This window comes from Aotus nancymaae, unplaced genomic scaffold, assembly GCF_030222135.1.
Source record: "Aotus nancymaae isolate 86718 unplaced genomic scaffold, 86718_ANA_hifiasm-v0.15.2.pri h1tg000016l, whole genome shotgun sequence".
In the NCBI taxonomy this organism is placed as follows: Eukaryota; Metazoa; Chordata; class Mammalia; order Primates; family Aotidae; genus Aotus; species Aotus nancymaae.
Window position 1 is genome coordinate 75,580,043 of NW_026988428.1, and position 21,501 is coordinate 75,601,543.

General features: G+C 43.7%; 1 protein-coding gene across 2 annotated transcripts in view; it reads right to left on the bottom strand.

Moving 5' to 3' along the window:
• Positions 1-4,883, bottom strand: part of LRP6 (LDL receptor related protein 6) — a 153,011-nt gene extending 148,128 nt beyond the window's left edge. For both annotated transcript variants that reach the window (XM_064377678.1, XM_064377675.1), the window contains exon 1: positions 4,522-4,883. Coding sequence is in view for 1 of the 2 variants with exons in the window: in XM_064377675.1 (XP_064233745.1) it covers positions 4,522-4,576 (55 nt within the window). In the remaining variant the exon portion in view is untranslated. The remainder of the gene's footprint in view (positions 1-4,521) is intronic.
• Positions 4,884-21,501: the final 16,618 nt, after the last annotated feature.

Sequence of the window (21,501 nt, forward strand, 5' to 3'; positions counted from 1 at the left end):
AAAATCTCTTAAAAATGGAACCAAAGGAAATCACTATTAGCCCTTCTGATAACAACGAGCCAAAACCTTAAAATTTAATAACCAGACAAATTATTATCTAGCCAAATGGGCAAACCTGAAGCTAGGTAAGTAAATAGGGATGAAAATATCAAGCTATATGAAATTGTCATCAAATATCAATGTAATACCTGGCAAGTTTGGAAAATAAAAGATTAAAGTTAAAACCGGTCTCTTTACCTCAGGACTTTCCAGAACCCTTAATGTGTTAACATGAATTCTAATCTCCAAATAAAATGCACAAACATTATTCAAGGTTACACAGCTAGCTAATGGCAAATTTAGAACCATAACTTAATTCTTCTGATTCCCACTCCAAAATTTGTTCTACTTCCCCAAGACTTTATAATATCTGATCTTAAAGGAAGAAACATTGCAAGCATCACTTCTACAGAAACACAAGATGGGAAACATTAGTGGTTTGTTCCAACTGAAATATTCACAACCACCCCGCTAAAACAAAAAAAAAAGTAGCAAATAATTTTTACATAACAAGCCTCTTCAAAAAAAGCTAAGAAGGCCAGGAGCGGTGGTCACGCCTGTAATCCCAGCACTTTGGGAGGCCAAGGTGGGTGGATCACCTAAGGTTAGGAGTTTGAGACCAGCCTGACCAACATGGTGAAATCCTTTCTCTACTAAAAATATAAAAATTAGCTGGCGTGGTTGTGTGGTACCAGCTCCTCAGGAGGCTGAGGCAGGAGAATCACTTGAATCCAGGAGGCAGAGGTTGCAGTGAGCTGAGATTGTGCCATTGCACTCCAGCCTGGGAGACAGGGCAAGACACCGTCTCAAAAAAAAAAAAAAATAGTTGGGCATGGTGGCAGGCATCTGTAGTCCCAGCTACTCAGGAGGCTGAGACAGGAGAACTGCTTGAACCCAGGAGACGGAGATTGCAGTGAGCCGAGATCACGCCACTGCACTTCAGCCTTAGAGGCAGAGCAAGTCTCCATCTCAAAAAAAAGAAAAAAAAAAAAGCTAAGAAATAGTATTTCACAGATTATACACACCAATGGTATTCCAAAACCTGTATTCTTATCAAAAATACTTCCTGTAGAAAACCAGATATTATTTTTTCTAATCAGTACATGACGGAACTAAGAGAATGGTAAGGATGGCAACCTAAACTGTGAGGCTCATCAGATTATGGACCACATTTGTTTTACTCACCACCAGTACCAGAAGCTGATATACAGATGGTATTCCATACATATTTGTTAACAGAATGAATAACTCCCTGCCCCATCTTTAATTAACTTATCTTTATTAAATTACAATATCTCTGAATCTTGAGTTTCCCCACTTACAAATGAAGTGGTGAGACTCAATCAAGATCTCTTTCATTTTTAAGAATGTGTGAATCTGCACCTGTAATCCCAGAACTTTGGGAGGCAGAGGTGGGAGGATCGCTTGAGCCCAGGAGTTCAAGACCATCCTGGGCAACATAGTGAGACACTGGCTCTACAAAAATTTAAAAATTAGCCGCATGTTATGGCACACAACTGTGGTCCCAGCTACTTGGGAAGCTGAAGTGGGAGGATCATCTGAGCCCAGGAGGTCCAGGCTGCAGTGAGCAATGATCATGCCACTGCACTCCAGCCTAGGCAACACAGCAAGACCCTATCAAAATAAAAGAGAGTTTATGAATCTGGCCAAGCATGGTGGCTCGCACCTGTAATCCCAGCACTTTTAGAGTATCACTTGAGGCCAGGAGTTGGAGACCAGCCTGGCCAAATATTAAGACACCCTCACATCACCCCCATATCTACAAAAACTTTTGGGCATAATGGCAGGTGCCTATAGTTCAGAGCTCTGGGAGGATGAAGCAGGAGGATCACTTAAGCACAAGATTTTTGAGACTGCAATGAGTTGTGATCACGCCACTGCATCCCAGCCTGAGTGAAGCAAAACCTTGTCTCTTTAAAAAAGAAAAGTGTGAATGTTATATAAATTAAATCTCAAATCCTGAAAGCATTTGAAGATATGTCCCTGAACAAGCAAAAAGTATAACAAAAGTAACATTAGCAAGGTACTTTATATTATTTCATTTAAAATACCCAATAACCCTGTAAACTAGTCAAGTATCATTATCAACATTTTGCCAGTAAAGAAACTGAGACCTAGAGAAGTGGACTAGACCAAAACCACAAAGTTATGAAGTTGTGACGCTTGAGCTTTAAATCCAAGATTTTAGTGTTGAAATTCCCAAATCTTTCCTTTATATCTTGTCACGTGATGACAGAGATAAGCAGGAAGCACTAACAGTATTGCCTGGCTTTCAGCTATTGATTCAGCAGGGCTACGGGACAGACAGTCTCCCCCAAACTCTCAGATACCCCACATCACACCAACCCAATGTTAAAGATCCAATTATTTGTGGGAAAAAAATGATCTAAATGCAACAAATCAATCAGATTTTTCTCTTTAGAGCCCAAGGTTGACTAAACATCATTACTATAACAGAGGATGACATTCTCAAAGAATGAATTCTAAGTTATAAACAAAAATCTTCTACATCAAAAGACAGTTTTACTTCAAATTACATGTAGTCACAGCTAAGTACAGTACTGTTACATATTAATTGACCACCTTACACCATTATTTTGCCACATTTAAAACGGGAGCTCCACTTCTGAAAACTCTGCTAAAGGAAATAAGACAATTTCAACTATTACCTCTTCCAGGTCTTGTTACATAATGTCGTATTTCAAAACATATCACTGCAAGTGCAACCTATGTAAATTCCAATAATGAACAAACCCAGCTCTGGTCTCAAAGCTGGTGTTAAAACAAACAAGCATTTACATCACATACTTCTTCTCCAAGAAATACAACTAGGCAACCAGAAACATCCCAAGTTAGAAGTTTCCCCACGACTCTAACCAATCAGCTGGTTCTCTTATTTGTCAACCCTATTAACCTTGTCTTAAAATATAAACATATTCTTATGTCAAATATAGTTGTTTCTAACAGCTATAGCAAAACCCCTTTCAATAGAGTATAACATAATAAAATAAGTATATACTTATTAAACCTCTCCAGTACATAACACTCCATTGAATTTTCTGCCACAAAAATCTAATGAGCACTACCTTTTCTGGGGTTTACATGTGGGGAAAATTTGTAATATGCTTAGAGTATCAAGTATAATAGAATATGCAAACACAATGCTGCACTACTACAGAGTAACTGAAGAACATATTTCTCCTTCTCAAAAAAAAGTCAATCATTCTCATCCAAAATACATGTACACGGTACACACAAAAATATACACCTGTCATACATTATTAGTTACTATCGCGTTCTGTAAACTTAGTCTGTTTTGGAGGACTTAACAAAAGTTTAGCTTGTTAATACCTAAAAATCTCCAGACCAGCGGTCCCACACCTGAAAAGAACTTATCATGAACGCCAGTGAGAATTTTAACAAACCAAAACTACAAGCCACTGCATGAAGCAGTACTTAGATTCCTCTGCTGGTAAATGCTCCACAGCATCACAGCCATCTCAAGTTCAACACTAAGTAGTTTGAGAAGAGCTTCCGACGGGCCGGTCAAAAATCTTTGCGAACTGTCACAAAACAAAAGTCACAGAGCATGTGCCAGCTTTGCAGCCAATTCAAAACATCCTAGTACCATCGAATTCCGGCGATTCCCAGAGCAAATTATCTAGAATAGCCTATGCAATTTACCAAAATGCCAAGCAGTCCCCAGGAGTGTAGAGCAAATGATCATTTTGGTCCCAGGACCGGCTCCTCTTCACACGAGGATGAATTTCCTACTTAGTGCCAACTGTACACTTGCATACTCCGAAAATAGGGGCAAGCCGTGAACACCAGAGGTTACAAGGGCAGTGTTTCTATTTTATTATGGGCTGAAGCTCAGAAGGTTCCCAATGCTGAAATGCTCGACCTATAACCCAAAAGTCACTTTCCAACTGCGATCTCACCCAGGATCATTATATCCCAAACGGAAGCCAATTATTACCTGTAACAAGGCCTGGAAAAAAACAGAGGACTTTAAAAGTTCACCTAAGAAACACGGAAATGGGGTGGGGGGTGGTGGATGGGGGGAGGACTTCGAGGGAGAAGACCAACCTTAAAGCATCTCGGGCTCAAACATTTTAAAAGCCATAATACGTACAAAGACCCCAGGCAGAGAGAGGCACACAGACACTCAGTCGTCCCGACAGAATGGGGTGTCAGGGGTTCCGTAAGACCAGCCGTCGGGATCGAGGCTCCGATGTGTCCCGGGAAGGTCTGGGAAGCCAGGCCAGGTCCGCATTGTGGCCGGGCGGTGCGCGCAGCCCCTGCTCCCGGGCCCCTTTCTCTCTCCCCCTCCCCACGACCAGGCCTCTCCCGGCTCCTCTCCCCTTCTCCCTCCCTCTGTCCCTCCCCTCCCCCCCGACACACAAAACAAGGCCACCTCCCCCCGAACCCCACCAACTTTCCAGTGCCCCCTCTTCCCACCTCTCAGGAGCACACAGAAGCTGCAGGCCAGGAGGCTCCTCAGGACGGCCCCCATCTTCCCTTCTCGCGTTCTCTTCTCTCACCGGCGAGGGGCGGCAAAAAGACGGGGAGGCGAGGAGCCGGGGCGGCCGCCGCAGCGGCAGGGCTGCACGCTCATGCTTCCCAGCTTCCCAGCGAGAGAAGAAAGAAGGGCACGTCAAGGCTCCGCGCGCGCCGCCGCCGCCCTCTCTACCGCGTCGCTCGGCCCCAGGCTCGCGCGACGCCAGCGTCTGCTTCCATCTCGCCGCCTCCTCCCCCGGCGCCCCACTTCCCCCGCGCAGCTCCTCATTCAGCCTCTGACTCGCGCAGCGGCGCAGGGATACGGCAGGCGCCGCCTCCTAGGGTCGGGGCAAAGACGTGTCCCTGCGCACGGCGAACCCCCTCCCCCGGCGCTGCCCCCTGTACGGCTGGGGAAAGGAGTCGGCAAGTGCACCGTGCACGGCCTCTGCATAAGACCCCGGGAGAGGTGCTGGGCTAGCAGAGGCGAGCTGGCGAGGGAAGGCCTCCTCCCGGCGGCGCATTCCAGCGGGATTCTTTCCCGGACCGGCCGCCTCGGCCCTCCCCGCGAGGGCGTTAGGCGGTACGAACAACATTGGAGCCGGCGTGGTCGGGACTACTTTCTGCGGCTCGGCCAGGCAGCCGTCTGCCCCGGTCTTTGTGCGGCCGCCGTCTGCAGGGTCAGGTTGCGCTCGGGGCCTGTGACCCCAGCCACCTGTGACGGCCCAGCCGCGGTGCACGCGAGGGGAGCCCCGGCGGATCCCGTTGCGGCAAGATCAGCTCCGTCTTCGGGGTTGGAAACCGGTTTCAGCATCCTCTTTTTGGGGGTGGAGGAGTTCTTGAACGCTGGTTACACTGGCTTTCAACGTGGATCTGGTGAAGGATGTTAAAACGCCAATTCAAAACTGAGATTGTTATTTCTCTCCTGCCTTCCCAGAAGTACAAACTGCCCCCAGAATTAAGCCCGACCAACACTAAAGATTTCTAAACTCACAAATAAAATTTCAAGATATATGCGTCAAAACCTAAGGCAGAAAAAAGGGACAATTGGACAAAACTATTTAAGATTTCATAAGTTGCATATAATAACGAATGTTCGGCATGCTTTGATGATCAATTATCAGCTTGAGAAGGAAAGGATTCCCCAGAATCTCAGACTGTGCACAGCCTCTGCCGCTCCCAATGTACTGAGCATTCAGGAGTAATGGCCCAGACGCCTCCTGAAATCACCTGCCAGGCGTCAGTCTGGGCAGAGGCGCTCCAAGAGTTAACCCTAATGGAGCCGTCAGATGCATCCTGCTCAGCTGACACACGCCCTTACCTGGAGGCAGATGGGCAAGAAAGTGGAGCTGCTACCACAGTGTTACTGAAATACCCTACCTTGGCTGTAATGAATACATTTTAAACAATCCTGCTAACTCCCATTTTGCCCACCCTGAGCTATGTTGCCCACCCTGAGCTATGTAGGGCATTCTGTTCTGAAAGCTTGTGGTCTGAGACGCCTGGCATCTTTGTAACCAATTTTCTGAGAAACAGGGCCCACTGGCCTATACATCCTGTACTTGCAACCGTGCAACTGCTACCCCACATCTTAAGTAAAAAACAACTTTTAAGTAGAAATGTTTTGTTAGGCACTCCCCCTTCCCCTAACCTGCTCCTTCTGCTTCTGTAATACTCTGCTTACCACCCCTGACCCTAAACTGGTATAAAAATGTTGACCGCCCTTTATTCGTGGCCGAGAGGTTGGAGCTCTAGCTGACTCTCAGCGGCCGGCACTAAAGGTGGACGCTCAACAAACTCAGAGCGTGGCGCTTCTGTTTAATCTCGCTCGGGTATAACATTACAGGTATCTCAGTGACATTGGAGTTCACTGGTACTTGAACATATGTTATATTTGACACTCAAAACTACCCTGGGGAAAGGCAGGTTTCTTTACTTATATTAACTTTATTGCGCAGAGGAGGAAAATGAGAACCTGAGACGTTAACGACTTACCCAAGGCCACTCAAGTAGTGAATAGCAGGACCTGAGCCCAATCCAGGTCTCTGACTTCAGCCAATTCTCTCCAAGAAATGCGTGCTGAACCAAGATGTCCCAGGTTTGTAAGCAGATGGATCACAGAAACAGCCAAATCACTTTCAAATTCACCTGACAAAGTCTATCCACCATTGATTTAAATGGCCTGCTTCTAAGAACCAAGTCAGTTTTTTATTTAGGTTTCCTCAAAACAGAAAACTGAGATCAGATTTTTCAGCAATAGCCTGGAGAATGTGTTGCTGTGAAGCTCGTGAGGCTGTAGAGACACTAGAAAGTAGGGCACAAAGCACAAGCTTTGGAATAAGATGTGGGTTACGATCCAAACCCCACCAGTTATTAGATGTGTGACCTTGGGCGAGATATTTAAATGCATTGCACCTCAGTTTTCTCATCCATAAAGCGGGGGCCAACAACTCCTTCAGGCTTATAGTGTGCTTAAATTAAATTATATAAACTGCTTAATATATATGAGGTCCTCAGTAAATGATCAAACCTTCCACTCTCACCTCCCTCAAGGTGAATGGTGTTATAGTAACTGGGAATCCTTGGGAAATAATAGAAGAGAGACCAAAAAAATGCTCAAATGTTTATTATAAAGTTGTTTGTAGTTATAGGTAGTTAACCACTGAAGCTAACGAAAGTTAACCTTCGGGGCTGGGTGCGGTGGCTCTCACCTATAATTCCAGCATTTTGGGAGGCCAAGGCCGGCAGATCATGAGGTCAGGAGTTCAAGACCAGCCTGGCCAACATGGTGAAACCCCATCTCTGCTAAAAATACAGAAAAACTAGCCGGGCATAGTGGCATATGCCTGTAATCCCAGCTACTCGGGAGGCTGAGACAGAAGAATCACTTGAACCCAGGAGGCAGAGGTTGCAGTGAACCGAAACTCTGTCTGGGGGGGACAAAAAAAGTTAACCTTCAGGACCCCTCACTTTGACGGGCCCCTTCCAGTGTCTGGGGAGGGGCCCTTGTGATAGGTTCACATGGTCCTATTTGCGAAACAAAGATAATTTTGAATTCTTTTTCTGTATAATTGTATTATACAAAATTGTATAAGCTTCAAGTCCCACAAAGCCAGGATGCATTCCTCTTTATAATAGAAAATGGGGTGCAACCTAAATCTCCTTAGACTATCAACCTAAATAGGGGAATGAGATAATATACATTGCAACATCATGAAACCCTGTCTCTACTAAAAATAGAAAAATTAGCTGAGCATGGTGGTGTGTGCATGTAATCCAGCTACTCTGGAGGCTGAGATAGGAGAATCACCTGAGCCCAGGAGGTGGAGTTTGCAGTGAGCTGAGATTGCACCACTGCATTCCAGCCTGGGCCACAGAGCAAGACCCTGTCTCAAAAAAAAAGAGAGAGAGGCCAGAAAGTGGCAGGTAAAACACTGATTGAGGCCGAGCACAGTGGCTCACACCTGTAATCATTGCACTTTGGGAGACCAAGGTGGGTGGATCATCTGAGGTTAAGAGTTCAAGACCAGCCTGGCCAACATGGTGAAACCCCATCTCTACTAAAAATACAAAAATTAGCCAGGCGTGGTAGCACACGCCTGTCATCCCAGCTACTGAGGCAGAAGAATCACTTGAACCCGGGAGGCAGAGGTTGCAGTGAGCCAAGATCATGCCATTGCACTTCAGCCTAGGTAACAGAGTGAGACTCTGTCACAAACAAATAGAAACACTGATTGAAAGTGCTACCAACTAAAGAAGGTATGATCAATAATGGCAAATACAGTGTTAACAATGGAGAGTTTGCTATGAGAAGTGCTGAAAAGAGGACATTGTGACTTAAAACTTTCTAAAAGTTCATTGATGGGACCATACATTATGCCAGTGTTTTAGGAAATCAGTCTGGGAGTAAAATACACACACATTTAAACTGGAACCCTGGCCAGGTGCAATGGCTCATGCCTGTAATCTCAGCATTTTGGAAGGCTGAGGTGGGCGGATCACTTGAGGTCAAGAGTTCAAGACCAGCTTGACCAACATGGGGAAACCCTGTCTCTACTAAAAATACAAAAATCAGCCAGGCATGGTGGCTCATGCCTGTAATCCCAGCACTTTGGGAGGCCAAGGTGGGTTGTCACAAGGTCAGGAGTTCAAAACCAGCTTGACCAACATGGTGAAACCGCATCTCTACTAAAAATACAAAAATTAGCCAGGCATGGTGGCGCACACCTGTAATCCCTGCAACTCAGGAGGCTGAGGCAGGAGAATCACTTGAACCTGGGAGGCATAGATTGCCCCATTGCACTCCAGCCTAGGCAACAAGAGTGAAGCTCCATCTCAAATAATAATAATAATGATAAAATAAAACAGCCTGGACAACAAGAGTGAAGCTCCATCTCAAATAATAATCATAATGATAAAATAAAATTGGGTAACAAGAGTGAAACTCCATCTCAAACAATAATAATAATGATAAAACTGGGCAACAGGAGTGAAACTCCATCTCAAATAATAATAATAATAATAATAATAATAATAAAACCCTACTTCTCAGAATTCATCCACAGAAGCAGAACTTCATAGAGATATGTATACACAGATATGTATTGTAACATTATAATAGGAAACAAAACAAAAACAAGCCTACAAAAATGGCAGTTTTCCTGGTTCAACCTAACCAAAAGAAACTGAAGGCTGCTTTAAAAAAAAAGTTGCTGATAAAATGCACAATATAGTCACTGGTGAATTTAATCCAAAGCAGTTTCAGCAGAGCTATGAGAGCCAAAGCAAAAATGCAATAAATTGAAAAATGAAGGGAAAACAGGGAGGGAGGGCAGTGGTTTTTCCAAAATCTTGTTGTTAAAGGAAAGAGAGCACTTGGGTGGCTGGAAAGGAATTTGGGGCTGAAGGAATTTGGGAGTTGACTTGGTTAGGGTTGATTGCTTATTTTGTTTTTAAGTTTGAGAAGAATATGATCATATTTATAACCTGAAAGTGATCAAATAAAGAAAGAGAGCGGGGAAAGTGATTCAGAGACTTCACAGAAGATCTGGAGCCTAGTAGAATGGATCAGCCTTGGATGGGAGGAGGAGGAGCAGGAGGATTTCCACTTCTAGAAGAAAGGAGAATGAGTTTGGCTGCTTGACCTTCAGCTCCCCTTTCTCCACTCCCACTTTCAAAGACTCTTTCCAGAGGCCGTGGGACGGACCATGGCAATGATTTAGCATGTTCACATGTTTTTATACTATTTGAAAAAGCAAGATTGTTTTAGTATTCATTTTCTTTAAAATATCTCCAGGCCGGGGCACAGTGGCTCACACCTGTAATCGCAGAACTTTGGGAGGCTGAGGTGGGTGGATCACCTGAGGTTGGGAGTTCAATACCAGCCTGACCAACATGGAGAAACCCTGTCTCTACTAAAAATACAAAATTAGCCGGGCGTGATGGCACATGCCTGTAATCCCAACTACTCAGGAGGCTGAGGCAGGAGAATCGCTTGAACCTGGGAGGCAGAGGTTGTGGTGAGCCAAGATAGCGCCAATGCACTCCAGCCTGGGCAACAAAGAGCAAAACTCCATCTCAAAAAAACAAGTAAATAAATAAAATAAAAATAAAGCAGTTAGTGTAATTTCCCCAATTGTATATGCTCAGCACTACAAAACCTGAATCTGCCCCCAGTAGCTACAAATAGGTTTCATGGGGAAGGGATAGTGGAGACAAGATTTGATTGCCTTCATTTTCCTAAAAACAGAAAGCAAAGTCTACATTCAGAGTGAAGTAAGAAGGAATATGGTGGTGGGGGAAGAGGTCAGGAAAGTGACAAAGGTTTGGAAAAGCTGAGAATGGAAGAGGGAGTTGACAAAGGACACATTATAGGATCCTCTTAACAGCACAGAGGGTGCTGCTGTAACTGCCTACCAGAAATGTGGTGGGTAAGTGGGTATCATGAAGAGTGGCCGTCTTGCCTCTATTTTTCTTTTTCTCTTTTTTTTTCTTTTTTGAGACAGAGTCTGTCTCTGTCACTCAGGCTGGAATACAGTGGTGTAACCTCGGCTCACTGCAACCTCCACCTCCAGGGTTCAAGCGATTCTCATGTCTCAGCCTCCCAAGTAACTGGGATTACAGGCATGTGCCACCTTGCCTGACTATTTTTTTTTAAATTTTTTAAATTTTTTAGTAGAGACAGACTTTTGCCATGTTGGCTAGGTTGTTCTCAAACTCCTGGCCTCAAGTGATCCACTTGTCTTGGCCTCCCAAAGTGCTGGGATTATAGGCATGAACCACTGCACCTGGCCCATCTATTTTTCCATCCTTCAATGGGAATAACACTTGTTCCTAGCTACACCATGAAAATATCACATGGGATGCCTAAGAAGTATTCACTATAATTAGAAAATAAGTTTACTTTGTTTCTAATCATATTTTTTTCTTTTTTCAACATCAGTTATATAAAGCCCCTGTAAAGTTTATTAAAACATAAAAAATAAACACTCTACATTAAAGTTCTTACGTTTGTCCCAAGCAGGATGAAAAAATATCTGCAGTAGAGGGCAACCTGGAAAAGGGAATCGGAGCCAGAGAAAACAGAGAAGGGAGTCCATTTAGGGGAGAGGATGATGGCAGCGTTAGAATATTGGTCACATCCAGCCAGGCGCGGTGGCTCATGCCTGTAATCCCAGCACTTTGGGAAGCCGAGGCAGGTGGATCACATGGTCAGGAGTTCAAGACCAGCCTGGCCAAGATGGTGAAACCCCATCTCTACTAAAAACTACAAAAATTAGCTGGGCATGGTGGCAGACACCTGTAACTCAGGAGGCTGAGGCAGGAGAATCGCTTGAACCTGGGAGGCAGAGGTTGCAGTGAGCCAAGATTACTCCACTGTACTCCATCCTAAACAACAGAGTGAGACTCTAAAAACATAAATATATATATATATATATATATATATATATATATATATATATATAGGCTATATCCAGAAGGATTAATCTATTAATTAAATTATTAAGGATAATGGAATCAGAGTTTCCGACTATTGGAGAAGGAAGTTACAATACAACAAAGATATATTGGTGCCAATGGCAACAAAATGGTGGAGTAGGGAACTCTAGGAGTAGGGAACGCTCTTCCTTTGCAGAAATGCTGGAAAAACTGGCAAAAGTCAGAGAAACAACTTTATTAGAACTCTAGAAGATAGTCAAAAGTTTACAGCAACCAAGCTAACGCTTAATAAGGAGAATGGGCACTGAATCACAATAGGAGAGGTTTGTCATGTTTTACCTTACCCTTGCCCAATCCCCCTGCCCAGTGCAGCAGCAGTCTAGAAGACAGCAGCCCATGGTACAGGTTCCCAGTTTGGGAGGTGTGTTAGGCCATTCTTGCATTGCTGTGAAGAAATACCTGAGACTGGGTAATTTACAAGAAAAGAGGTTTAATTGGCTTATAGTTCGGCATGCTGTGTGGAAAGTACGGCACCAGCATCTGCTCCTGGGGAGGCCTCAGGAAACGTTTTACTTATCACCAAAGGTGAAGCAGGAGCAGGCACATCACATGGTGAGAGTAAGAACAAGAGAGAGAGTGAGAGGAGGTCCCACACACTTTTAAACAGCCAGATCACATATGAACTCAGAGCAAGAGCTCGCTTATGAGGAATCTGACCCCAAGACCCAAACACCTCCCACCCAGCCCCAACTCCAACATCAGGGATTACATTTCAGCATGAGATTTGGGTGGAGACAAATATCCAAACTATATCAGAAGGGAATGGAGGAAATCTTGGTCCTGAGAAATTGTGTTTATATGTTTTCATGTGTCTGGGGGCTTCCTGAGGGGACTGATGCAGGGTACTTGCCTTTGTTTCACTTAAATCAAAACTCTCAATATAGAAATGTTGCTGTCTGGAAGAGATTTCTCAAAAACACTGGACAGCCAATGAATAAACTCCAGGTGCCTAGAGCAAAAGATAACAGTTGTGGCAAAAAATAGACTTGTAGAAAGCCTGAGAAGAAAAACCTAGGGATTGATATACTTGAGGAATAAGGCCTCTGAAAAGCCCCTGGGTATATAGGGGAATAAAGAAGGCTATCATCATGTGCAGGCCAGGATACAGCCTCAGAAAGGGTCTGAGAACACCATAAGCTTCATCTCTGGCTGATCTTTAGGTTCAGCACGAGTAAGAAGTGAAGATTAAGGCAATGGTGTGGCTAGTTGGCTGGGCACAGTGGCTCACGCCTCTAATCCCAGCACTTTGAGAGGCCGAGGAGGGCGGATCACAAGATCAGGAGTTCAAGATAGGCCTGTCCAATATGGTGAAATCCTGTCTCTACTAAAAAATACAAAAATTATCTGGGTGTGGTGGCATATACCTGTAGTCACCGGGAGGCTGAGGCAGAATAATTGCTTGAACCCAGGAGGCAGAGGTTGCAGTGAGCTGAGATCGCGCCACTGCACTCCAGCCTGGGCTACAGAGTGAGACTCCATCTATAAATAAATAAATAAATAAATAAATAAATAAATAAATAAATAAACAAATAAATAAATGATGTGGCTCAACATTGAAGTATTGGCAGCAACACAGAGCCAATTTGCAAAGACCTCATAATACTCTTTTCTTTTTTTCCTCTAGGAGTTTTAAGAAAATCTTTAATAAATCATTAGCTGACTATTATGCTAAAAAAACAGATACCACACAATTCAAAGAATTGTATAAAATAGTTTAGAAAAGTCACTAAACAAACAACTAAAACCTACAGTGAGCAACAACAAATCCTGGGACAGGGAGAATTTTATTACCAGAGTTACCACATCATTATATTCAAAATGACTTTTCAAGAAAAAATTATGAGGCATGCAAAAAACAATGAACTGTGCTCTGTTCATAGGAAAAAAAATGAACAAAAACAGTCCTTGAGGAAGCATAGGCATTGGACTTAATGGACAAAGACTTCAAATCAACTGTCTTAAATATGCTCAAAGAACTAAATGAAGCCGGCCAGAGTGGTGGCTCACACCTGTAATCCCAGCACTTTGAAAGGCTGAGGCAGGTAGATTACCTGAGGTCAGGAGTTCGAGACCAGCCTGAGCAATATGGTGAAACCCCATCTCTACTAAAAATACAAAAATTAGCCATGTGTTGTGGCATGCACCTGTAGTCCCAGCTACTCAGGAGGCTGAGACAGGAGAATTGCTTGAACCCAGGAGGCAGAGGTTGCAGTGAGCCAAGATCGCGCTACTGCACTCCAGCCTGGCAACAGAGCGAGACTCCATCAAAAAAAAAAAAAAAAAAAAAAAGAACTAAAGGAAGCCATGGACAAAGAACCAAAGGAAACCAGGAGAACAGCGTCTCAACAAATAGAAAATATCAATAAAGACAGAAAAATTATTTAAAGGAACCAAATAGAAATTCTGAAGCTAAAAAGTATAGTAAGTGAAATAAAAAATTCACTAGACATATTCAACAGCAGATTTAAGCAGGCAGAAGAATCAGAAAACTGAAGATAGGTCAATTGAAATCACCCAGTCTAAGAAGCAGAAAGAAAAAAGAATGAAGAAAAGTGAACAGACACTAAGAGAATTGTGGGACGCCATCAAGTATATCAATATATGCATAATAGAAATCCCAGAAGGAGAAAGGAGGAGAAAGAATACTTGAAAAAAGAATAGTTTAAAACTTCCTAAATTTTTTTTTGAGACAGTCATACTCTGTCACTCAGGCTTGAGTGTACTGGCACGATCTTAGCTCACTGCAACTTCCACCTTCCAGATTCAAGCTACTCTCATGCCTCAGCCTCCTGAATAGCTGGGATTACAAGTGCATGCTACCACACCTGGCTAATTTTTGTATTTTAAGTGGAGACAGGGTTTCACCATGTTGGCCAGACTGGTCTTGAACTCCTGACCTCAAGTGACCCACCTGCCCTGGCCTCCCAAATTGTTAGGGTTACATGTGTGAGCCACTGTGCCCAGTCAACTTCCTAAATTAATAAAATATATGAATATCTAAGAAGCTTAACAAACACAGGGGTTACAAATAAAGAAACAGAGAAAACTAGAATGGACCCTGTGATGCCATATTAGTAGGATATATTGGTATAAATGCATAATTTTCAATATATGTGAATAGGTATAGAAATAAATAGACCAGGCGTGGTGGCTCACACCTGTAATTCCAGCATTTTGGGAGGCCAAGGTGGGCAGATCACCTGAGGTTGGGAGTTTGAGACCAGCCTGACAAACATGGAGAAACCCTGTTTCTATTTAAAAAAATAAAAATAATTTTAAAAAGAAATAAATATAGTCATAACTATGTCTATGAATATGTGCATGTATTTGTGTACATGTGCACACACAAATTCTAGCTCTGTCTACCAAGAAAATGTGTTAGTTAATGCCTACTAATAAGCAGACTCCAAGGCAGAATTCAATGTGCAAGAGATTTATTGGAGGAGTGTGATAGCCTCCAGCATGGTTCCCAATGATTCTCACCTCTTGGTAGTCACATTCCTGTGAAATCCCCTCCCACACTGAGTAGGATTGACCTATTACTGCAGTGATAGCATGTGACTTTAAGGCTAAACAATAAAAGACATAGTGGTTTCTGTATTGTTCTCTTGAAACAGTCGCTGTAGGGGGAAAATCAGCTGCCATGGCATGAGGATACTCAAGATGCCCTATGGAGTGGTCCACATAGTGAGGAACTGAGACCTTATTCCAACAGCCAAGTGAGTCATCTTGGAAGCAGACCCTTGAGGCCAAAGCCAAGCCACCATATGACTGTGCTTTGGAAATTTTTTTGGAGATTTGCAACAGTTTGCAGCACAGTTTACAATAGCAAAGACCTGGAATAAACCCAAATGCCAATCGATGATAGACTGGACAGGGAAAATGTGGCACATATACACCATGGAATATTATGCAGCCATTAAAAACGAGGAGTTCGCGTCCTTTGTAGGGACATGGATGAACCTGGAAACCATCATCCTCAGCAAACTGACACAAGAACACAAAATCAAACACCACATGTTCTCGCTCATAGGCAGGTGTTGAACAATGAGAACACATGGACACAAGGAGGGGAGCACTATACACTGGGATCTGTTGGAGGGGAGTGGGGGGGACAGCGGGGGGATGGGGAGTTGGGGAGGGATAGCATGGGGAGAAATGCCAGATATAGGTGAAGGGGAGGAAGGCAGCAAATCACACTGCCACGTATGCACCTATGCAACAACCTTGCATGTTTTTCACATGTACCCCAAAACCTAAAATGCAATTAAAAAAAAAAAAAGATAAACCGATATAGCCTAGGTATATTTCATGCTACCTGATAGGATATAATGAGAAGAAAGCAGTTATCACTTCTATGGTATTCCTCCAATAAGTGAATCTTTCACCTGAATCTAATCACATGAAAACACCAGTAAACCCTAAATTAAGGGACAAGTTATAAAATAACTGACCTGTTGCCAGGCACAGTGGCTCACCCCTTTAATCCCAGCACTTTGGGAGGCTGAGTCAGGCAGATCACGAAGTCAGGAGTTTGAGAGCAGCCTGGCCAACATGGAGAAACCTCATATCAACAAAAATACAAAAATTAGCCAGGCATGGTGGCGGGCGCCTGTAATCCCATTTACTCAGGAGGCTGAGGCAGGAAAATCGTTTGAACCTGGGAGGCGGAGGTTGCAGTGAGCCAAGACAGTGTGCCATTGCACTCCAGCCTGGGCAACAGAGCGAGAGTTTGTCTCAAAGTAAATAAATAAATAACCGACCTGTCTTCTTCAAAAGTATCAGGGTCATGAAAGTCAAGGAAAGACTGGGGAATTGTTCCAGGCTGAAGTAGACTAGACAGACATAATGATTCAATGCAGTGTGTGATTCTGCACTGGATCCTGTTGCTAGAGAACATTTTATTGAGACAATTGACGAAACTTGAGTGAGATCTGAGGATTAGATGGTGATCCTGTATCAATGTTAATTTTCTAATTTTGATGGTTGTGATTAGGTAGGAGAAGGTCTTTATTTGTAGGAAACAACATTAAAAATATTTGGGGTGATGGAGCACCAAGTCCTCTCTCTCAAATGGTTGAGAACAAAAAGTTCTTTGCACTGCATTTAACTTTTCTTTTTGAACTTTTCAAATGTTTCAAAATAAAAAAGAAATAAAAGTACGCATGCTATTTGAAAGATAAACGTGTTATAAATATAAGGTTTTATCATTTAAATCCGGAGAGCTCTTTAACATCTTTTAACTTGATGAGTAACTACCCTCTTTCTTTTCTCCCCATCCAGGATTAGTTTAATTCATTCACAAGACTGAATGGAATCTCAACATTTAAATACCTAATCTCTTTCTTTCATCTTTGGCACCAAGAAACTGGATTTCCCCAATTGTATGAGTCACCTGATAACAAATTTCCCAGCTTAAATAGTTTTAAAGTTGTACTATTAGTAAAGCAACACTGTTAATTGTGTCTCAGATTCAAGGATTTATAGTAACAATGTGTTTTAGCATGCATATTCTTTCTTTTTCAACATACACGTTTTTCTTTGATGGTATAAAAGGTCTTTCTGATGTTGAAGAGTTTTAACACAGTTATGCCATGAAAAAACCACCCTCTGCTCCTCAATCCCAGAAAATCACACAGCTTGATATGTTTTTAGCCTTCATTTGAATTGTAAAACACTGAATTCTCAGTTCTCCCCCCCACCCAAAAAAAGAAAAGAAATGAAAGAAATATGCCATTGCTATTTTGGTAGCATTTGTCCAGATAAATAAAACATGATCCTGATCCCACCCTGCCTGTCCTTGCCATTTCTGAGAGTGAAGATAGAGAACACTGCAGTCAGGGGAGAAAACATGTTTTTTTTCTTCAGTCAGAATCTGTTCCACTGGGAAGCGAAGTATATAAACCCAATTTTTGCCTTGAAGATAAAGAGAAAAAAAATCAATTCTACTAAGATTTACTTTACGTGAAAGCACTTAAGCAGATTCCCTAGACCTGTGATTCTGAGATGTTGCACCCCCGCAGCCACCTGACTTTAGACAAAGTCCAGAGATATTTTAGGTTGCTGGAACAGGGGGGTGGGAGATGCTACTGGCATCTTGTGGGAAGAGGGCAGGGACATTGCTAAGCATCCTACAGCAGACTAAATGGTCCTCGCAAGAGAGTTGGCCAGGTGCAATGACTCATGCCTGTAATCCCAGTGCTTTGGGAGGTGGAGATGGGAGGATTTCTTGAGCCCAGGGTTTTGAGACAAGGCTGAGAAACAGTGAGACCTCGTCTCTACAAAAAAAATAAAAATTGGGCTGGGCGAGGTGGCTCTTGCCTGTAATCCCAGCACTTTGGGAGGCTCAGGCAGGAGGATCACTTGAGCTCAGGAGTTAAAACCAAGTGGGCAACATAGCAAAACCTTGTCTCTACAAAAAAATTTTAAAACTGGTGGGGCTACTCAGCTGTAGTCCCAGATACGCAGGAGGCTGAGGCAGGAGGATCATTTGAACCCAGGAGGTGAAGGCTGCAGTGAGCTGTGATTGTGCCACTGCACTTGAGCCTGGGTGACAGAGGGAGACGCTACCCCCCACCCCCCAAAAAAAGACCAGGCATGGTGGCTCACGCCTGTAATCCCAGCACTTCGGGAGCCTGAGAAGGGTGGATCCCTTGACCCCAGGAGGTCAAGGCCGTGATGTGATTGTGCCACTGCACTCCAGCCTGGATAACAAGAACAAGACCTTGTCTCAAAAAAAAAATTGCTGTTAGTGCCAAGATTAATGCAGAGTACAGAGAAGAAACAAGACCTGGGGAGGAGTGGGGCAACACCAAGAAATATAAACACAAAATTAAGAGGGGAAAAAAACCCTCAAAAACAGTGATTTTCACACTGATTTATAAAGATACAGGATCTTAGGGATTAACATTCCTATTCGGTGCCCTTTTAGGATATTGCTAATAGGACTTTAAAGCCATTTTAAGTTTTTCTACTACTACATTTTTATCAATTCATTCACCAAGCATTTCTTGAACACCTACTGTATGCCAGAGGCTGAGAACACAAAGATGGGTGAGCCTTTCTCTTCGCTGGGAAAGCCAGGAGATTTTAGTGGTGGAAATACCTATAAATAAATAATTAGAATTCCAAGGACAAGAGGTAAAGGGCAAGAAAAAGAGTCTTTCTCTACATCAAGCACGCCTGCTCATCTCCCGTCATCTTTCCTTCTCTACATCAAGGACACCTGCTCATCTCCCGTCATCTCCTTCTCTACATCAAGCACACCTGCTCATCTCCCGTCATCTTTCCTTCTCTACATCAAGGACACCTACTCATCTCCTGTCATCTCCTTCTCTACATCAAGCACGCCTGCTCATCTCCCGTCATCTTCTCCTTCTCTACATCAAGGACGCCTGCTCATCTCCCGTCATCTTCTCCTTCTCTACATCAAGCACGCCTGCTCATCTCCCGTCATCTTCTCCTTCTCTACATCAAGCACGCCTGCTCATCTCCCGTCATATTCATACCCGCTCGCACCGGTGAGTGTCATTCCCTTTTCACGACAGAAGACATTGTGAGATTAATAACAAGAGCAGACAAGCATGTGTCAGAGCCTGTTCTCAGTGTTTTTATTTATTTATTTTCTAATTTATTTTGTTGTTGTTGTTTTGAAACCAAATTCTCCCTCTGTTGCCCAGGCTGGAGTGCCGTGCTGCGGTATCGACTCACTGCAGCCCCCACCGCCCAGGTCCAAGCAATTATCCTGCCTCAGCCTCCCAAGTAGCTGGGATTACAGGTGTACACCAACATGCCTACCTTTTTATTTTTATTTTTATTTTTTTGAGACACAGTTTTGCTCTTCTCCAGGCTGGAGTGCAATTATGCAATCTTAGCTCACCACAACCTCTGCCTCCTGGGTTCAAGCAATTTTCCTGCCTCAGCCCCCCGAGTAGCTGGGATTACAGGCATGGGTTACCATGCCCAGCTGACTAATTTTGTATTTTTAGTAGAGATGAGGTTTCTCCATGTTGGTCAGGCTGGTCTCAAACTCCTGATCTCATGTGATCCACCTGCCTCGGCCTCCCAAAGTGCTGGGATTACAGGCATGAGCCACTGCATCCAGCCAATTTTTGTATTTTTAGTGGAGATGGGGTTTCACCACATTGGTCAGGCTGGTCTTGAACTCCCCATCTCAGGTGATCCACCCACCTCAGCCTCCCAAAGTGCTGGGATTACAGGCAAGAGCCACCTCACCCAGCCCTCAGTTTTTTTTATGTAACTTATTTTATTTTTTTTATTAACTCATTTTACAACTATCCTTTCACAACTATCCTTTGAGGAGGGCTGTAATATGATCACCCTCGTTTTACATCCGTGGGTGCTGAGGGACCAAGGGTTTAGGTCACTTGTCCAAGGTCCCATAGCCAGGCTGTCTGGCTCCAGAATCCGTGCTTTTCACAATCTACGCTGGTGCTTCTCTTACACCTCATCCAAAAACATTAGCCAGGCATGGTGGTACATGTCTGTAGTCCTAGCTACTCAGGAGGCTGAAGCAGGAAGATTACTTGAGCCCGGGAACTCGAAGCTGCAGTGAGCCATGATCATACCACTGCACTCCAGCCTGGGCAACAGAGCGAGACCCTGTCCCCAAAAAAAGAAGAAAAACAAAAAAGAACCTAGAGAAGTAAATAAGGGCCAGATCAAGAAGTGTGAGCTTTGATTTCCAGGCAAAAGGTAATTATTAAAAGACCATAAGCAGGCCGGGCATGGTGGCTCACACCTGTAATCCCAGCACTTTGGAAGGCCAAAGCAGGTAGATCACCTGAGGTCAGGAGTTTGAAACCAGCCTGGCCAACGTGGTGAAACCCTGTCTCTACTAAAAATATAAAAGTTAGCCAGGCGTGGTGGCGGGTGCCTGTAATCTTAGCTACTCAGGAAGTTGAGGCGAGAGAATCAATTGAACCCAGGAGGCAGAGGTTGCAGTGAGCCGAGATTGTGCCACTGCATTCAGCCTGGATGATGGATGACAGAGTGAGACTCAGTCTCAAAAAAAAAAAGAAAAAAAGAAAGAAAGAAAAGACAAGACAAAACCATAAACAGGTTATGATCTGACTTGACAGCAACTTGATATCAACCCATATTTTGCGGTCTAGAACAAATATTTCCCATTCCTTTCTGTCCGAATGCCCTGCTCTTGCTCTTTTCAATCTCACTTCACCTAGTTAAAATGTTTACTTTTTAATTTTTTAATTTATTTTGAGACCAAGTCTCACTCTGTCACCCAGGCTGGAGTGCAGAGGTGCAATCTCGGTTCACTGCAACCTCTGCCTCCCAGCTTCAAGTGATTCTTGTGCCTCAGCCTCTCACGTGGCTGGGATTACAGGCACACACCATGCCCGGCTAATTTTCATAATTTTAGTAGAGATAGGTTTTCACCATGTTGACCAGGCTGGTTTTGAACCCCTGGACTCAAGTGATCTGCCTGCCTCAGCCTCCCAAAATGCTGGAATTGCAGGTGTTAGCCACCACACCTGGCCTAAATGTTTATAATGTGGGGAAAGAAGAGGAAGAATCTGGACTGGCTTTCCCCTAGCAATTCTCAGCAGCTGTCAGCGCCACTCAAGCCTGCTGACATGCAGGAGTTATTAATGATGACGGAGTGCTGTTGAAATCAGTAAGCAATGTGATACAATTACAACCAAAATTACGCTTTCTAGATTGATGTGGTTGGGTATATTTTGAGTGACAGTGGTCTTATTAGTAATACTCATATAGTGCTTTATAGTGTACCAAGCTCTTTCATATGCACTCTGTTGTTTGATCATCAAAACAAACCGAGGAGGTAGGTATTATCCCATTTCACAGATGTGGAAACTGAAGCTTCCAGAGCTTGTGTGAGTAAGTGGAAAGAATGAAGACAGAACTCCAGACTTCCAGTCTCATCCTCCATCCTTGCCTTCCTGC